General features: G+C 40.4%; 1 protein-coding gene across 3 annotated transcripts in view; it reads left to right on the top strand.

Moving 5' to 3' along the window:
- NEIL1 (nei like DNA glycosylase 1) overlaps positions 1 to 14,472 on the top strand; it is a 118,432-nt gene that overhangs the window by 28,105 nt on the left and 75,855 nt on the right. For all 3 annotated transcript variants that reach the window (XM_069222160.1, XM_069222161.1, XM_069222159.1), the window contains exons 2-4: positions 9,418 to 9,903; positions 11,885 to 12,004; positions 12,382 to 12,445. In XM_069222160.1, coding sequence (XP_069078261.1) covers positions 9,428 to 9,903; positions 11,885 to 12,004; positions 12,382 to 12,445 — 660 coding nt within the window. In that variant the 5' untranslated portion in view covers positions 9,418 to 9,427. The remainder of the gene's footprint in view (positions 1 to 9,417; positions 9,904 to 11,884; positions 12,005 to 12,381; positions 12,446 to 14,472) is intronic.

The following is a 14,472-nucleotide window of genomic DNA, read 5'->3' as shown; positions in this document are numbered from 1 at the left end:
TAATGCTATCCTCCTTGTCTTTTATACAATCAAGACTCTCTAAACATTAAGACTATGAGAATCAACATTTTATGGCAAGACAGGAGGCTGGCATTATTCATGTACATAGCTTCTCAGAATAGTACTAGATACATGCTTTAAAATAAAATGTCCCAGACACTCCTGCACTGAACCAATCTGCAGCTCTTAAAATGTCTCCCAATCTTCCCCTTGAAGAAAACACCTGTGATGATATTACTTCCCTTATAGAATGAACATTAAACTTTTCCACATTCACACCTGATTCTTGCATAACATTCTTCACCCATTGTGCAGTTGTTGGCACTGAAACAGCGCTAAAAGGTTCTACATAAGAAATCAACAGTTGTTACACCATCAGCCTTGAATTCTTCCATCCTCTTCTGATATTCTATGATACAAGTGACACCACTAAACTTTAGTTTCTCTTCAAAATATGGATAAAACACAGATTCTGACATGGGTATTATCCTCCTCATACCTCAAAGAAGACTCCTTCCGGTTGAAAAAATATACTCTCCAGAGCTAAAGCCTGAACATCAGAAATATGCCTAAATGAAATCAAACACAACAGCGTCGCTGATTTCCAATACAACTCCCTCAAACCTAGAAATCTATTTGTTGGCCAACTATCAAACAATTTTAAAGCAAAATTGGCTACCACATCCGCTTCCATAGGATCCAAACTCCGTTCCATTCATCAGTTTGCCCAAACATTCCAGGCTCCCTGGTACCTCTTTTTTGTTCCTGGTGCCCAAATTTCATTGAGGAGCTAAAAAGCCTTCCCCGAAAGACCTCTGAATCTTTCTGAACTTTTGATATTTTCCAAACTAGAAGGTTGAGCATACCGGTTTCCACAAGAGGATGTTCTACTCCATCTACCTCTATCAGCATTAATTGACAACAGTCTATTAGTAATGGAATTTCTGCTGCCATCTCTAGAACTGTAGGAAACCAAATCTGAGTGTTCCAGAAAGAAGTTAACAGTACTAATTGGCACTTCTGCCTCCTGACCGGCAAAAACAGCCTCTGGGTCATTACAAAAGTTGGGAATGCATACCCCTTCTATCCTGCCTAATTCTGAGTAAGGCATCCACTGCTAATGCTTGTGGATCCAGAAGCCAGCGGGAATAATCTTTCATCTTGAACGTTAACTTGGAAGCAAAGAGATCTACCTCTATTGGGCGTATGATCAACTGTAGTTCCTTGTAAATTTGCCTGTTTAACATCCATTCACTGTAATCCTTGATAAATCGAGAATTCCAGCCTGCTATTGCATTCTCCTTCCCTGGTAAATACTGCACTGTCAAATCAGTTTCCAGCTCCAGACAAAAACTCCACATTTCCTTTGCAGTTTTTGTCAGTCTCTTGGATCTGCTCTCTCTAAGTTTTTGTATATATGTTACTGCAGTGACATTGCCCATCCTCAGAAGTACTGAATGATCCCTCATAGACTCCCAGAAACTGTGCAGATCAAAGTAACACACATTTATCTCTAAATAATTGATATGTTCCTGTCTCTCTGACATGTTCCATCTCCCTCCTGTCTCTTGTTTGTTGCACATTGCACCACATCCAGATTTCGAACAAAATCTTGAACTGTATTCCACTCTAATCCATGCCTCCAAATTTTCCAGCCACCAAGTCAATTCTTCATTCGCCTCTTTAAAAAATGAAAGTGTTCCTGCAGTTAAGCTGTTCAGGACTCATTCCTTACTTCCTTTATCTTCAATAATGTTTAAATAAAGTATTGCCTGTTGAGTTCAGTAAACAGCAGCCTAGTGCTACTGCTGTCCTGGGGGGCCGCATGTAAAGGTCAAAAGGGCCGCACTTTGAGTATCACTGCTCTGGAGGGCTTTGTAATGTAAGGGGCCTGGGAATACAGCCTGTATTGAAGATGACAAAAGACCTTGTACACAAGCTATTTCAAGCAAAAATACTGCCTCTTTCATTCGTAAAAGACTAGTCTCCTTTATCAATTTTAGTTTCCTTTCTGGTAACCTTATGTGTACTTTTGAAGTATCTATAATGAATCCCAAAAATCCTAATGTCTGGGTTGGCTTCAAAATAGATTTCTCCAAAGTCACAATAAAGCCCAATATTTCCAACAATTGTCTCACTAAATTCAATTCATTTCCCAAAACCTCTTTTCTCTGGTTCATAACAAGGATATAGTCTACATAAATTGCCATCCGTAACCCTTGTTCTCTCAACAGCTCCACAATTGGCTTAAAGACCTTTGTAAAACCCCAAGGGGCTGGCGAGAGACCAAATAGCTGGCATGTGAATTGGTGTAACTTTCTGTTCCAATGGAAATGAAGACACCGCTGACTCTTTCTGTGCAAATGTATTCCCTCCAACTTGAAATGATGGTAAGTTACATACTGATTCACTTGCCGTGGATTTATGACTGGTCTCCAACCTTTGTCTTTTTTCTTGACTTAATGTGCTCACAAAACCTTTTTCTTCTTCTTGTACTTGAATTATTACATTATTTTCCAACATTTGTAATATTATTGACAAGTTACCCCTTTTTGATCTTCTCTGAGACTTAATTCCTTTGGTTCTTTGACCTGCCCAGATATACTTTCGAACTCTATCGTGAAACCGCTTACTGTTAAAAGGACCCATTGATCCTGAGTTATTCTTTCCCATTCCTTAATGAAAAAGTTTAGCCTTCCTCCCACCTTTAACTGGGAAGAACCAGAAATTATCTCCATACTCACCTGTTGAGGAAGATTGATGGCCCCTCCTCTAGAAGAACATCTTCTGTTTCCTCCTCTCCTCTGGGGATAGAAAATTGTTGTACCTGTGTTTCCTGTATAGTTAGTTCTTCCATATCCCATCTGGGTCTTATAGTATCCTCGGCCACAAGGTTGCCCTCTCCTTCCTGCCCTCTTATATAAATTATTTGAATTGAATACTTTCTGCATGGAAGTTTGAGCCTTGTCTAGACACAAACTTCCCTAGAGATTTGACCATGCTGTCTCCAAAGAAAAGGCCTTTTGTATCTTCGCCACTCTCCTTCCTAGCCAGGTCGCTCAATTTTGGGCTGATCCTAAATAAAAATGCCTTTTTCCTTTCAGCAATAATACTAGCATTAGCATGCCCAAGAAAACAAATTGCTCTTTGGCACCAGCCTCTTAACAATTCTAAATCAACATCTTCTCCATTAATTTAAGCATTCTCTATTAAGAAGATAAGAGTTATAGGAATAAAAACATCCAGTAACTTGTCTCGGCACTGTTTAAGCGCTCTCTCTAGACCCTTCCTTGGGCCCCTTTGGAGTGTTAACAGGTATGTAATAAGTTCTGAGTCTAGATTTGGAGTGCCAGTATCCTTGTTTACAATTGCAGGTCTAGAGCACTCAGCTCTCATGATGGTCCTTTCCTGTCTTTCCAGAGACTTTGTAATCTTATGTTTTACATATTGTGCCACATGACTCATAGGCCACCATTCGGAACTCCTAGGATGCCTTATCTCCTTAGGATCACACATGTTCTGTCCAAGAGGGTCTTTGATATACTTCTTACGTTTTTGAGGCAAATTATCTCTATCTCCAAACTCTGTGCCAGAGATAATCTCCCCATCATCATAGTTCATATCAAAAACATATTTATCCCATTCAGAATCAGTTTCACACATCTTCTCCTCATTGGGAATTTCTCTTGCAGGGTTAACCTGCCTCTCATGTGTGCTGGTTTTGGACACCCTGCCATCTGAACCATGTTGGGTCCCTATTCTTGATGATATAGATTAGTCTTCTACCACTAGATGCTTTTTCTTACACATTTGCCCCCTGGTCCTTTGTTTGAAAGACCTTCCCTATCTGACTAGGTCCAATATCCCTCATCAATATCTTTTTCTTTTCTTTCCTTTTCTTATTTTTCAGTAAACTACATACTGTATATTTAACACTTTCCTTCAACTCTTCTAATATCCCTCACTTTTTTCACATGTAAGTCCCTCTCACTCTGATCCTCAGCCATGTTGGCAAATATATAATCAAATTTAATTTAAGAACTTGTTAAAAGACAACTATTATTATAAGCACTTATCTCCCCTTGAATGCCTTTGTCAGACCTTCCAAAAGAATGAGGGAGAAATCGATCAGCATTCTATTCATGCCTCCAAAACATCCCAAAAGTATCAAACAACATTGATCGAATGTAAAATAAAGCTTGTCGCGCTTCCATTTCCTATTTCCTTTTACGCAGTATTGTACTGTGTGAAACTTCAAGTTGCTGATTGAACACAGACACTACAGGCCTGTTATGCCGCAAATCATTTCATGGTTTTTTTTTTAAATCTTATTTTGAAACTGGAGTTCGCACTCGTTCAGGCGAACACAAACTCCATCAAACCTTTCAATTTCAACCAGCCAGAAGTCGCGAGCTATGCAAAGCAAACACGACCTCCGGTAGTTGCCAGCTCAAAAACAAGATGCTCCTTAATAAAACAAGGTCACGAGCATTACTGAAAAGACCTTGTAACCTGCTGTGAATTGAATCTTTTGCGTCCTCGTGCCCGGTAACGTGCGGCTCAAGCTCACTTTGAAAACAAACTCCTGGCTAACCGCCCCAACATTAAAAATAAACTCCCAACTTCACATAATTATTAACAGTAGAGTAAATTGAATGAACAATTATTACATCTAAATGTTGAATTTCCATTTAAAATACCAATGGATAAAACATACACCAGTACAGTATACTCTAAAGTAGGCCTATGATAGAATCCATAAATTGGAATCTGTCATTACATCACATGTCCTGTACTAAACATAGAAACCAATCAACTAAACTAATCATATATGTAAATGGATAAAATAAAGAGCTGAATGGCATGATATACTTATCTGCTCAGAAGCAGCAAACAAAAGAGGAGGAAACTAGAGTGCTGGGATGATTTTGGACTGAAAGTTATATTTATGTTTTCATACTTGGTTCTACTATGGAACGTTGAAAGTTGCTGCTTGGAAGAGTTGAATAAAAAGGTTTATGCGTAATGCTAGCCTCTTGTCTTGTCATAAAAGTATTCTTTGCAGAATGTAAGCATTCTATCACTTCCCCAGTAACTTTATTGGACACATTTAAATGCTGCATAAAAGGTCATATTATCAAACGGATGTCTAAGAGAAATAGGAATATTAAAGAATCCTTACAAAACTAAAATACAAATAAAAGGGGTGGCCTTTGACACTCCAAAGATTATCACCTTTTAAAAGAAATTAAACAACTCAACTACAACTACAACACAATAATCGGCAAACAAGCATATCTATAGATACATACACAGAAGTAAAATAGATTATCTACCTTAACAAAGCTGGGGAAGCTCAAGCTGCTACCCTCAAATTCAAGAAACTCAGTAACCAAATATAACACATCAAAGCCACAGATGGCTAACAAAAACAGAAATAAGGAGATATTAGATGTTTTTAAAAACTTCTATGCAGACCTTTACTGTCCACAAGCGAGCATTAATAAGGAAGACTGTGTAGCTTACCCAAAGAGTTTACCAGTAAAATCAATCTGTGAAGCAGAGAGTCTGATTAAATAAACCTCTAGAAACTGAGGAAATTGTGAATGCAGTAAAATCTATCCACTCTGACAAAGCCCCAGGCACAGATGGTTTTCCCATAATATTTGATAAAAAACTGACAATCTAAAATAAAACCCCTAAAAGATAGCCTATATCACTTTGCACTAGAGGGTATGGTCTCAGGAATTTAATCGGAAGCTATGATCGTAGTGATCCCCAGGGAGGGTAAAGACCACTATGACCCAAAACATTACCGGCCACTATCCCTCCTAAACAGAATATATGCAAAGGTCTTAGCCAAAAGACTAGAATCATTCATCCCTAAACTTATCCACAGCTCTTGAATATGGTTTGTTGAAAGGGAGGCAGAGATAATGTACGTATGTTCTGTCATGTAGTAAAAAAGGCCCAACATTTCACTAATCCAGCTACTGCAATTGTCCTTGGTGCGGTAAAGGCCTTTGATAAGGTCTTGCGACCATTTCTGGAATCAGTACATGAAACACAACTTTGGTGCACTGTTCAGGGCTAGAATCGGTGTTAATGGCGCACTATCCACTCTTTTTAGCCTTCACCAAGGTACATAACTGGGCTGCCCCCTCTGACCAGGAGCGACTTCTCACTAGGGCGGAGGAGGGTCACCAGCAGCAGCTGCAAACCCTTTAATACAAAACAATAATAAACTATGTTTATTATTGTTTTGTATTAAAAGGGGTCGGGCCCTGCACTGTGACGAGCACTGAGGGGAGTGCACTGTGCACTCCCCTCAGAGCGCATGTGTGTTTGGCCGGCCGTCTCAGGCTGACCAAACACACATGCGCAGTGTGCTCTCTCCAACCCAGCACCTTGTTGCCAGGCTGGAGAGAGCATGCACAGGCTCCCAGTCTGCCTGGGAGCGCCCTGGCTGGGCCATAATGAAGACAAACCATAGCTAAAGTCAAAGATCGCTGCTTCTCATGGCCCCCGCAAAAAATATTGTGCTGGGGCAGACCTCAAACCCTCAGAATGATGATCACTTCAGTAGTTAATTGTGTCACATCTATGTTTCCCATGAAATTATCACCCACCTTCTTCAACCAAACCAATGCCGAACTTCCTCTGGAATGGCAAAAGAGCCAGAATCATCTATAAGTCCCTCCAACTATATTTTACCCAAGGGTAGGGGTCTTTAGCCTGTGGGGGCCTCAAATGATCCAGGGGGGGGGGGGCGGTGCCAGGCTCTGGCCAAAAGAAGCATCATGCTGATAACATCGCTTTGTTTTAAGCTGAAAAAAATGGGCAGCAGTAAACCGCTCTGTAATTGGCTGTCACTAACATGTTTTGTCATTTCTACCCAAGCTGGGAGTATGTGTCAAAAGGGAATGGACTCCAAATATGTTTCAAAACCCTCACCCCTACCCCACTTATAATAATTACAATCTGAATACTTTTACAAGTGAGTAAGGCCTGCCTAACCACAATAGTATGTTTGGCAACATGTATTTGATTGCATTTTTAAAACAGGAACATAACTCAACGCCAATGTTTAAATAAGTGTAGACATATTTAAACGTTTGGAGGGGGACCCCAATGACTTTTTTCCACTGGGGGGCATGGTATGACAAAGTTTGAAGACCACTGCACTAGGGGGACCCGTTGTTTCTTTAACACTGGCTTTATTCGTGCTGTACCAGCCATTTATTGAGGTCATAATGGTGGACTTTTTTTGTAGTAGTTTCCACAAGACTAGGATGGGAAATTGCTCCTTTTCTTCCAGCGTGCTGTGTGTGAGGAAAACTTACAGTGCTATTAAATGCTGCACATTGTGGCCGTGAGTCACAAATGTAACTTAGAATTCTGAGTAAGCTTATAATTTTGAGTAAATTTACTACTTGTTGTTATTCACATACTGCACTTTTGTAGTAACTTACTCTTTTGTAGTAATTTACACTTTTGTAGTAAGTCCAACACTACACATGGCTGGCCAGTGGTAGTGCAACACCGTCCCATAGAAAATAGCAGAGGTGGGGACCTACTACAAAAGCTTGCATTGTTTCTGACTAGATTGGTAATAAGAATGTGTTCTATGGGTGTGAGGTTTGCATACACTCCTGCCTGTTGCTGTACCTGTTTTGTGTGTGGAAATCTTGCTACACGTGAGTCAAGCTTGCAGTCATAAACCCCAATGTTGTTCCTTAGACTTGTACCAAATTTAAAATACTTCTTGTTCATTTTATCGAAGTGTGTCATTCAGTTGTGCTGCCCATTGCCGCACTTGTTCTGTGTCTTTGAAGGAAGCTTGCAGTGGCCATGCAGATCTTTTAAATATTCTGAAATATTCACTTTTGATGTCAGTGGTTGAGAAGATATCTCAAGTGTAATATTATTTATTGGTAGCTTGACAAGGCTGTTGTAGATGTTTACCAGAATTGTTATAGGGACTCCTCCATATTTGTTTCAGGGAACAGCTTTTCTGTGTGTCACAGGTCATTTGGGTTATTCTTTGAATCAAAATGAGTCTGTTGCTAGAGTAGTTTTTGTAGTTGTAGAATTAGTTCTGTGCAGATAGTTAATTGAGGTGATGTGGGTGTTCGTCAGAGCTACTGCATACGTTTTACCGGATAAGGAGGGATTCTTAAGTGGAAAAAGGGTGGATAGAATGGCTATTTTGCAAAGATGCCTTGTATTTAATTACAGTTCCTCTGCCACCTTAAGGAAAAAGGGCATATGTACTAATATCTGGTTGCAATTGGAGGGCAATATTTTTGTGATCAGTAAAGATTTTTAAAAACCTACCTATGTATTATTAGGTCAGTTCTTAAAAATCCAGGTTTTGCCTGCTGCCTAGCTCATTCATATTAACCAGGTAGTTCACAAATTCCAACTTGCTACTATTGGAGGTCACCACAGGTATGATGTCAGATCAGCAGATCACTGGGTCGGTGATCGCTTTTTAATAAAGCAAACTTTTATTTTATTTTTTAAAGCAGCTTGCTTTTCTTAAAGGAAACAGAGCTACATGAAAAAAGTTTATTTTTTTATTATTTTTTAAGTGGTTCAGTGGGCCACTGCCTCCTCTTAAACTTTTTCCCCTTTTTGCAAATAGGTTGTCCACCTCATTTCTGTTACAAAACACTGATACATTAGATACAGATTCGGTATTTGGGAGGGACATACAGCTCGCCACTTCCAGATACTAAATCAGTATCTATTCAGAAGAACATCTTAGGAGTCGTAAAATCCTTTTGATTCCTAAAATTAGATTAGTAAATAAGAAAAAAAACATTTTATTTGTTGCAAATGTCGAATTGGAGCGTTTGGCACTGTTAAAATGTTTAGTATATTTGGCCCCTTGTTATGATGTGAAAGGTTGTAGTCCGGAGGCTCACGTTGGAAATCAGCAGATCACAGACAGCTTTCTGGTTTTAGTTAGAGGCAATCTATACTTGCCTAAGTTGAAAGAACGGACATTGCAAAAGGAGGGACAAATAGTAATGAATCAAAGTATATGGTCAGATAAAGGGCAAATATGTAAAGGAATCAGTATACATTCTGGGGGAAAAGGCCAAACAAAGATGGGTATTCTACATTTAGAGGGAAAAGCTGGTAGTAGCAGATTAAGGCGGGGGCTTATGGGCTGATTCCGAACAGGGTGACACATTCTCAGGGGCAGGTTATGTATTCTGGGGGGCATGTTCTGGAAAGTAGAAGTAGATTGTATACAGAGATTAGAGCTTGTTCAAAGGGTTAGGCTCAGAGTCTGTCCTTTTTTGTAGTGATTTCATCACAGATTTGGATTGTAAAATCCTCAGGTGAAGTTAATTAGGAGTTCAATTCACCATTACGTTTTCCAAACTACTGTCATTTTATCCATAGGGTTTTGAAGATGCCAGAAGGTCCAGAGCTGCACTTAGCTGCACGCTACGTTAATTCCGTGTGTGAAGGGGTCATCTTTTCGGGACAAGTGGAGAAATCCGAGGTAAGCAAGAACCCTGAGGTGCCCTTTTCCAGTCAGGGCTACCGGATTACCGCCACAGCCCGTGGCAAAGAAGTGAAGCTAAGCCTGACACCCATCAAGTGGGAGGCAAAAAGCCCCATGAAAGGACATGCAAAGCAGTGCCTGAAGACCACTGAAAAGGAAGAACCGATGGACTTAGTTTTCCGCTTTGGGATGTCTGGCACCTTCAGATTCACTCCGGCAGATGACGTCCCCAAGCATGCCCATCTGCGCTTCTACACAGCAGAGCCACCACGCAATGCACTTTGCTTTGTAGACACCCGACGTTTTGGAAGCTGGGAAGTGAATGGGACATGGCAGCCAGACCGGGGACCTTGCATAATGCTTGAATATGAGCAATTCAGGTACTTAATTCTCTTTTCTCTTGTGCAGAAAGATTTAAAGGACGTAAAGTTTGAGGTGCTAATTCAGTTTGCTGGTATACCTGCCTCTTATTAGCACATTTTAGCTCTACACGTGCTTCGTCATTATAACTCTGATTAACTGTCCAAAGCTGTTTTAACTTTATTTACTGTTATTGTTTGTGCAAGGAAGCTGTTAAATGCTTTCGCTTTTCTAAACATAAAAGTACGTTTTTTTACAATACTTCTGAATAGTACCACCTTCCAATTCTTGGGCCTCTTATGTTTGTCTAGTCTCTTAGATATCATACTGTCTTTGTTGTGTAAATTTGTCAAATATGCATCAAAGACTGGATTCTTTAATTCGGAGTAGTAGAAGACTGTGAATCATATCTAACTTGCCTTCACACACTTTGACACCTGATTTGGCTTGAGAATATTTAATCTCATGAGCTTGGACAGCTTAAAACAGCTAGTGTAACTGAACAGACCTGAAACCAAGGTTCATCAACTCAGAATCATTGTTCTTCGGACTCCGCTTGTTATGAATGCCCCCTCCACTAAATTCACTATATTTCCAGAAGATATAAGCAAGAAGATATCTCCTTGATATTACCTTTATGTCCGTGAGTAAGGGGAAGCAGAAGGTTGATGGGCACAGTCCTCACTTTAAAAGACAAAAGTATGTGCCACCCTTATTACTTTTATGACCTGTGTTTTCAACCAGAAAACACTTTTGTCTAAAAACAGCTTCAAACTCCATAGCAGTTCCAAAGCTTCGGATTCCGAAGACCACCGACGTGGGACCAGAAATGTATGCAGTATTGTACCTAGCCAAAAAGATGAAAAGAACGTACAGGGTGTTAAGGCAAAGATAAGCTAAATAAGTTATTGTACAGGTATCTGGTTTCTGAGAATGGAGATGGATTGTTAATTTGTTGTGATGTAGAGTTCTTTAAAGAGGTGTGTCTTCAGTTGTTTTTTTCAGTTGTTTCCTACATCCAAACGTGGGTGAGATCTATTGTTCTAGATAGGTGGGGTGCCGCTCATAATGGCTTGTAGACCATGCAACTGATTTTAAATATGTGCTTGCTGACAGGCTGAGCCATTGGCTATCCAATGGTGTGTTGGTGATGTGGTTATAATTCTTCAGGCCCATGTTGGCCCATATTATGGTGTTTGTAAGATATCCTTAGAGGGAGACAGTATGGAGTGTTTAACAAGGCTGTCAATAATATCCATGTTCCTGCCTCTATAGGAGTGTTGGGGTTTACTCTTGACTGGGGGACATCTATATGAATGGAACACAGATGATTTATGAACTCCTCTGTTTCATTGAATAATATACGTGAAAAGGGTGTTACTTGCCAGACTCAAATAAAAATGTATAGTTTCATTTGTCAAAGTGACAGATGTGTAACCATTTTGTATTAGTTGCCTGAAGGGGCATGTAATCAGTCTCAAGACTGTTGATAAGCCCTTACAATACTCATAAATATATTCCAGAAGTGTCTACTAGCCTTATTGAGGTCAGTAATCGATACACCTCTAAATGAGTAAGGTGTAGGGAACAAGGTGTGTCCAAAATTATTTGTAAATGAAGATTTGATTTAAATGTTTAGTTCAGTGCTCTTCTAGGCATGTTATAGAGGAGTGGGGCATTTGTTTGATATTTTTGGTTGCCTTTGCTCTAGGGCAGTGAATCACCCACCATACCGTGTGTTAACGATGGTGCTATAGCTGAAAGGGTGCACGAGACTGCAACCTGGCCTGGGGATTTTTTGCATCCTGGTACAGGAAAGAAAAACAGTTTCTGAAGCTGACCTCCTTCCTCCCCATTAAATGGCAAATTTATTCTCTTGTAAGCTGCTTTGATTTGTTGGTGGTATCTGTAAAATGAGGTTCTGCAGACACAAGGTTTGGAAATCAAAAGACCTGCCCATTTCAAATCTTTTCTTTCAATTTCTCTCATGCTGTGCTCTAGGGAGAACGTAATGAAGAACCTTCAGGACAAGGCGTTTGATAAGCCCATCTGCGAAGCTCTACTTAACCAAAAGTATTTCAACGGCATTGGAAACTACCTGCGTGCGGAGATCCTGTTTAGGTGTGCAATGTATCGAACTCATCAACACACTGTTTTATTTGCCATGTGTTTTTATGTACAGGTCTATATTTATATGAGAGTAAATATATTTCTGAAAAAACGGTATGGCAGCTGAAGCTTGGGTCACTTTCTATGCCTCAGTTTCTACCATTAACAGTTCTGGGACAATATGGTAGGTTTTTTTTAACCTTATATTTTAAAATGGCCTGCGAGATGTGTGGTGGTGGGATTTTAGAAAACCAATAGCATACTAGGTCAAGAGATTGCTTAACAATGGAGTTTCTTGAGCATATTCGAGTCTAAGTGGGTGGAGACTTGTTTCAAGAATGAGTATTTTTCGAGGGCTTGTTAACAATATGCATACTTTCTATCTGTAGATTGAAGATCCCACTCTTTGTTATGGCTCGGACAGTACTAGAATCACTGGCGAATCCTGTGCAGGTGAGTGTAGCCGGGAAGGATGATCAAATATTACTCATAGGAGGATGAAGTGTGGGATGAAAATCATGTGCTTGCTGCTGAAGGGCCGATTGGTGGAGATCCGCAACCATCCCAGAATAATAGATGTTTTCCTTAACTCGTTGTTTGGTTCTGAGGAAGCTATAATTGTCTTTGAGATATCCTTGAATGAGGAGGTGTCCAAAACCTTCTCATAACCTAGTTGACCGAAATGATCCATTAAAGCATTGAAGAAAAACATAGGTTGGCGTTACCCAGTTCATTAATCATCTTATTCATTTTGTATTGCAAGTGGTTGGTTGTTGTTGGCTTATATGAAGAAATTCACCTCATGTTTTTTTGAGTAATGACCTTTCATTTTTTGGAATGTGACAGGTGTATATTGTGGTTCAGGGAGTAGAGTTTGTAAATGATTAAAGGCATTTGTAAGTCTAGGGAAGCATGCTCTGCAGAATGAGTGGTCTCACACAGGTACATGCCTGATTATTTGTAAGATTACCATTACACTTATGTTAAATTATGCATGCCCCACCAAGAGTAAGATTGCCTGCCTAATTATTACCACTCCAATTGTTCCAGAAACCCAGGGACCCAAAGCCAGACAACACTAACTACATTACAGGTTGCATGTTTGAGCTGGGAGGCACATGGTATGGATCAGTGACAGAATATTGGAACCAAAAATATCATATGGACAGAATATCATGTCAAAAATATTGAGTACAAAAATATCCAGAAGGTAAGTGCAAATAGGCAAGTATAGATTTACTATTCTTAACTCTACATCTGTGTACCTTAAGTATATATATATATATATATATATATATATATATATATATATATATATATATATACACACATCAAGGTACTTATATGTGGATGTTAGAAATAGGATCTTTAGTTGGCACTCATTTTGCACTCTGTCCAAGCAGGGACCCTCATTCTAGTTAGGTTAAGGGAGATACACAGCTCAGATAACCCCTGCTCATCCCCTTGGTAGCTTGGCGCAAGCAGTAAGGCTTATCGCAGAGGCAATGTGTAAAGTATTTGTACCATCACACACAGAAACACAGTGAAAACATCACAAAATCACTCAACATCAGAAAAATAGCCAATATTTATCTGAGTAAAACAAGACCAAAATGACAAAAATCCAACAAACACAAGCAAAGTTATGTCTTTTGAAAGATTAAACTTCAATATAGCACTAAGAAACACAAAAGCTTCAATTTGGTGTTATCACAGTGTCGTGACGGAGTTGTTCCCAACAATCCGATGCCAGTGGCGCCGGTCACGGAGTTGCACAGACCGCTGGGTACAGTACCTTTGGTAACAAAGAAACAAGCCTTTGCACGGAGTTGGAGAGGCGAGGTGTAGCTGGATCTGGTGGAACGTCGTTTCCTTACTTCAGAGCAGGGGAGGTGATGCAGCGTTAGTGCAAAGCGTTGATTTCTTATGCTCTGGCGGAGTCGATGAATCAGGCGGGTCAAGACGCGGAGGGGCGACCTCTCGGGTCGCGGTCACGCCACAGGGCTGCAGACGCCGTGGTGGAGTCGGGTGTCCCGAACGTCGGTGACATGGCACTTGGGACTCACGAAGTCGCAGGAATTCAGCGGGGCTGCGGCGATGCCGGGCCTGCAGTCAGTCATGATTGTCACACTCCAGTGGGGACCTCAGCTTCGGGTGTAGGTGGCGTCGCAGAGTCCGGTGTCGGTCTTAAAGTCGTCAAGAGTCTGAGTGCCTTGTTCTTCTTGTTTTTAGGCCAGCTTTCACTCTGAGGGGCCCAGAAAATGGAGCTCAGTCCAAACCCTTAGAGAAACTTCACAAGCAGGATTTCAGAAAGCAAAGTTCAGTCCTTTCCCTCTTAAGGCAGAAGCAGCAGCGAGCCAGCACAGCAAAGCACAGCGCAGCAAAGCAACAGGCAGAGTGGCAGGTCCTCCTCAAGCATCAAGCTCTTCTCCTTGGCAAAGGTTCCTCTTGATCCAGAAGTCATTCAAAAGTCTGGTTGT

Source organism: Pleurodeles waltl, chromosome 3_1, assembly GCF_031143425.1.
Source record: "Pleurodeles waltl isolate 20211129_DDA chromosome 3_1, aPleWal1.hap1.20221129, whole genome shotgun sequence".
NCBI classification, from domain to species: Eukaryota; Metazoa; Chordata; class Amphibia; order Caudata; family Salamandridae; genus Pleurodeles; species Pleurodeles waltl.
The sequence above is the reverse complement of the archived record's forward strand: the minus strand, read 5'-3'. Positions and strand labels throughout refer to the sequence as shown.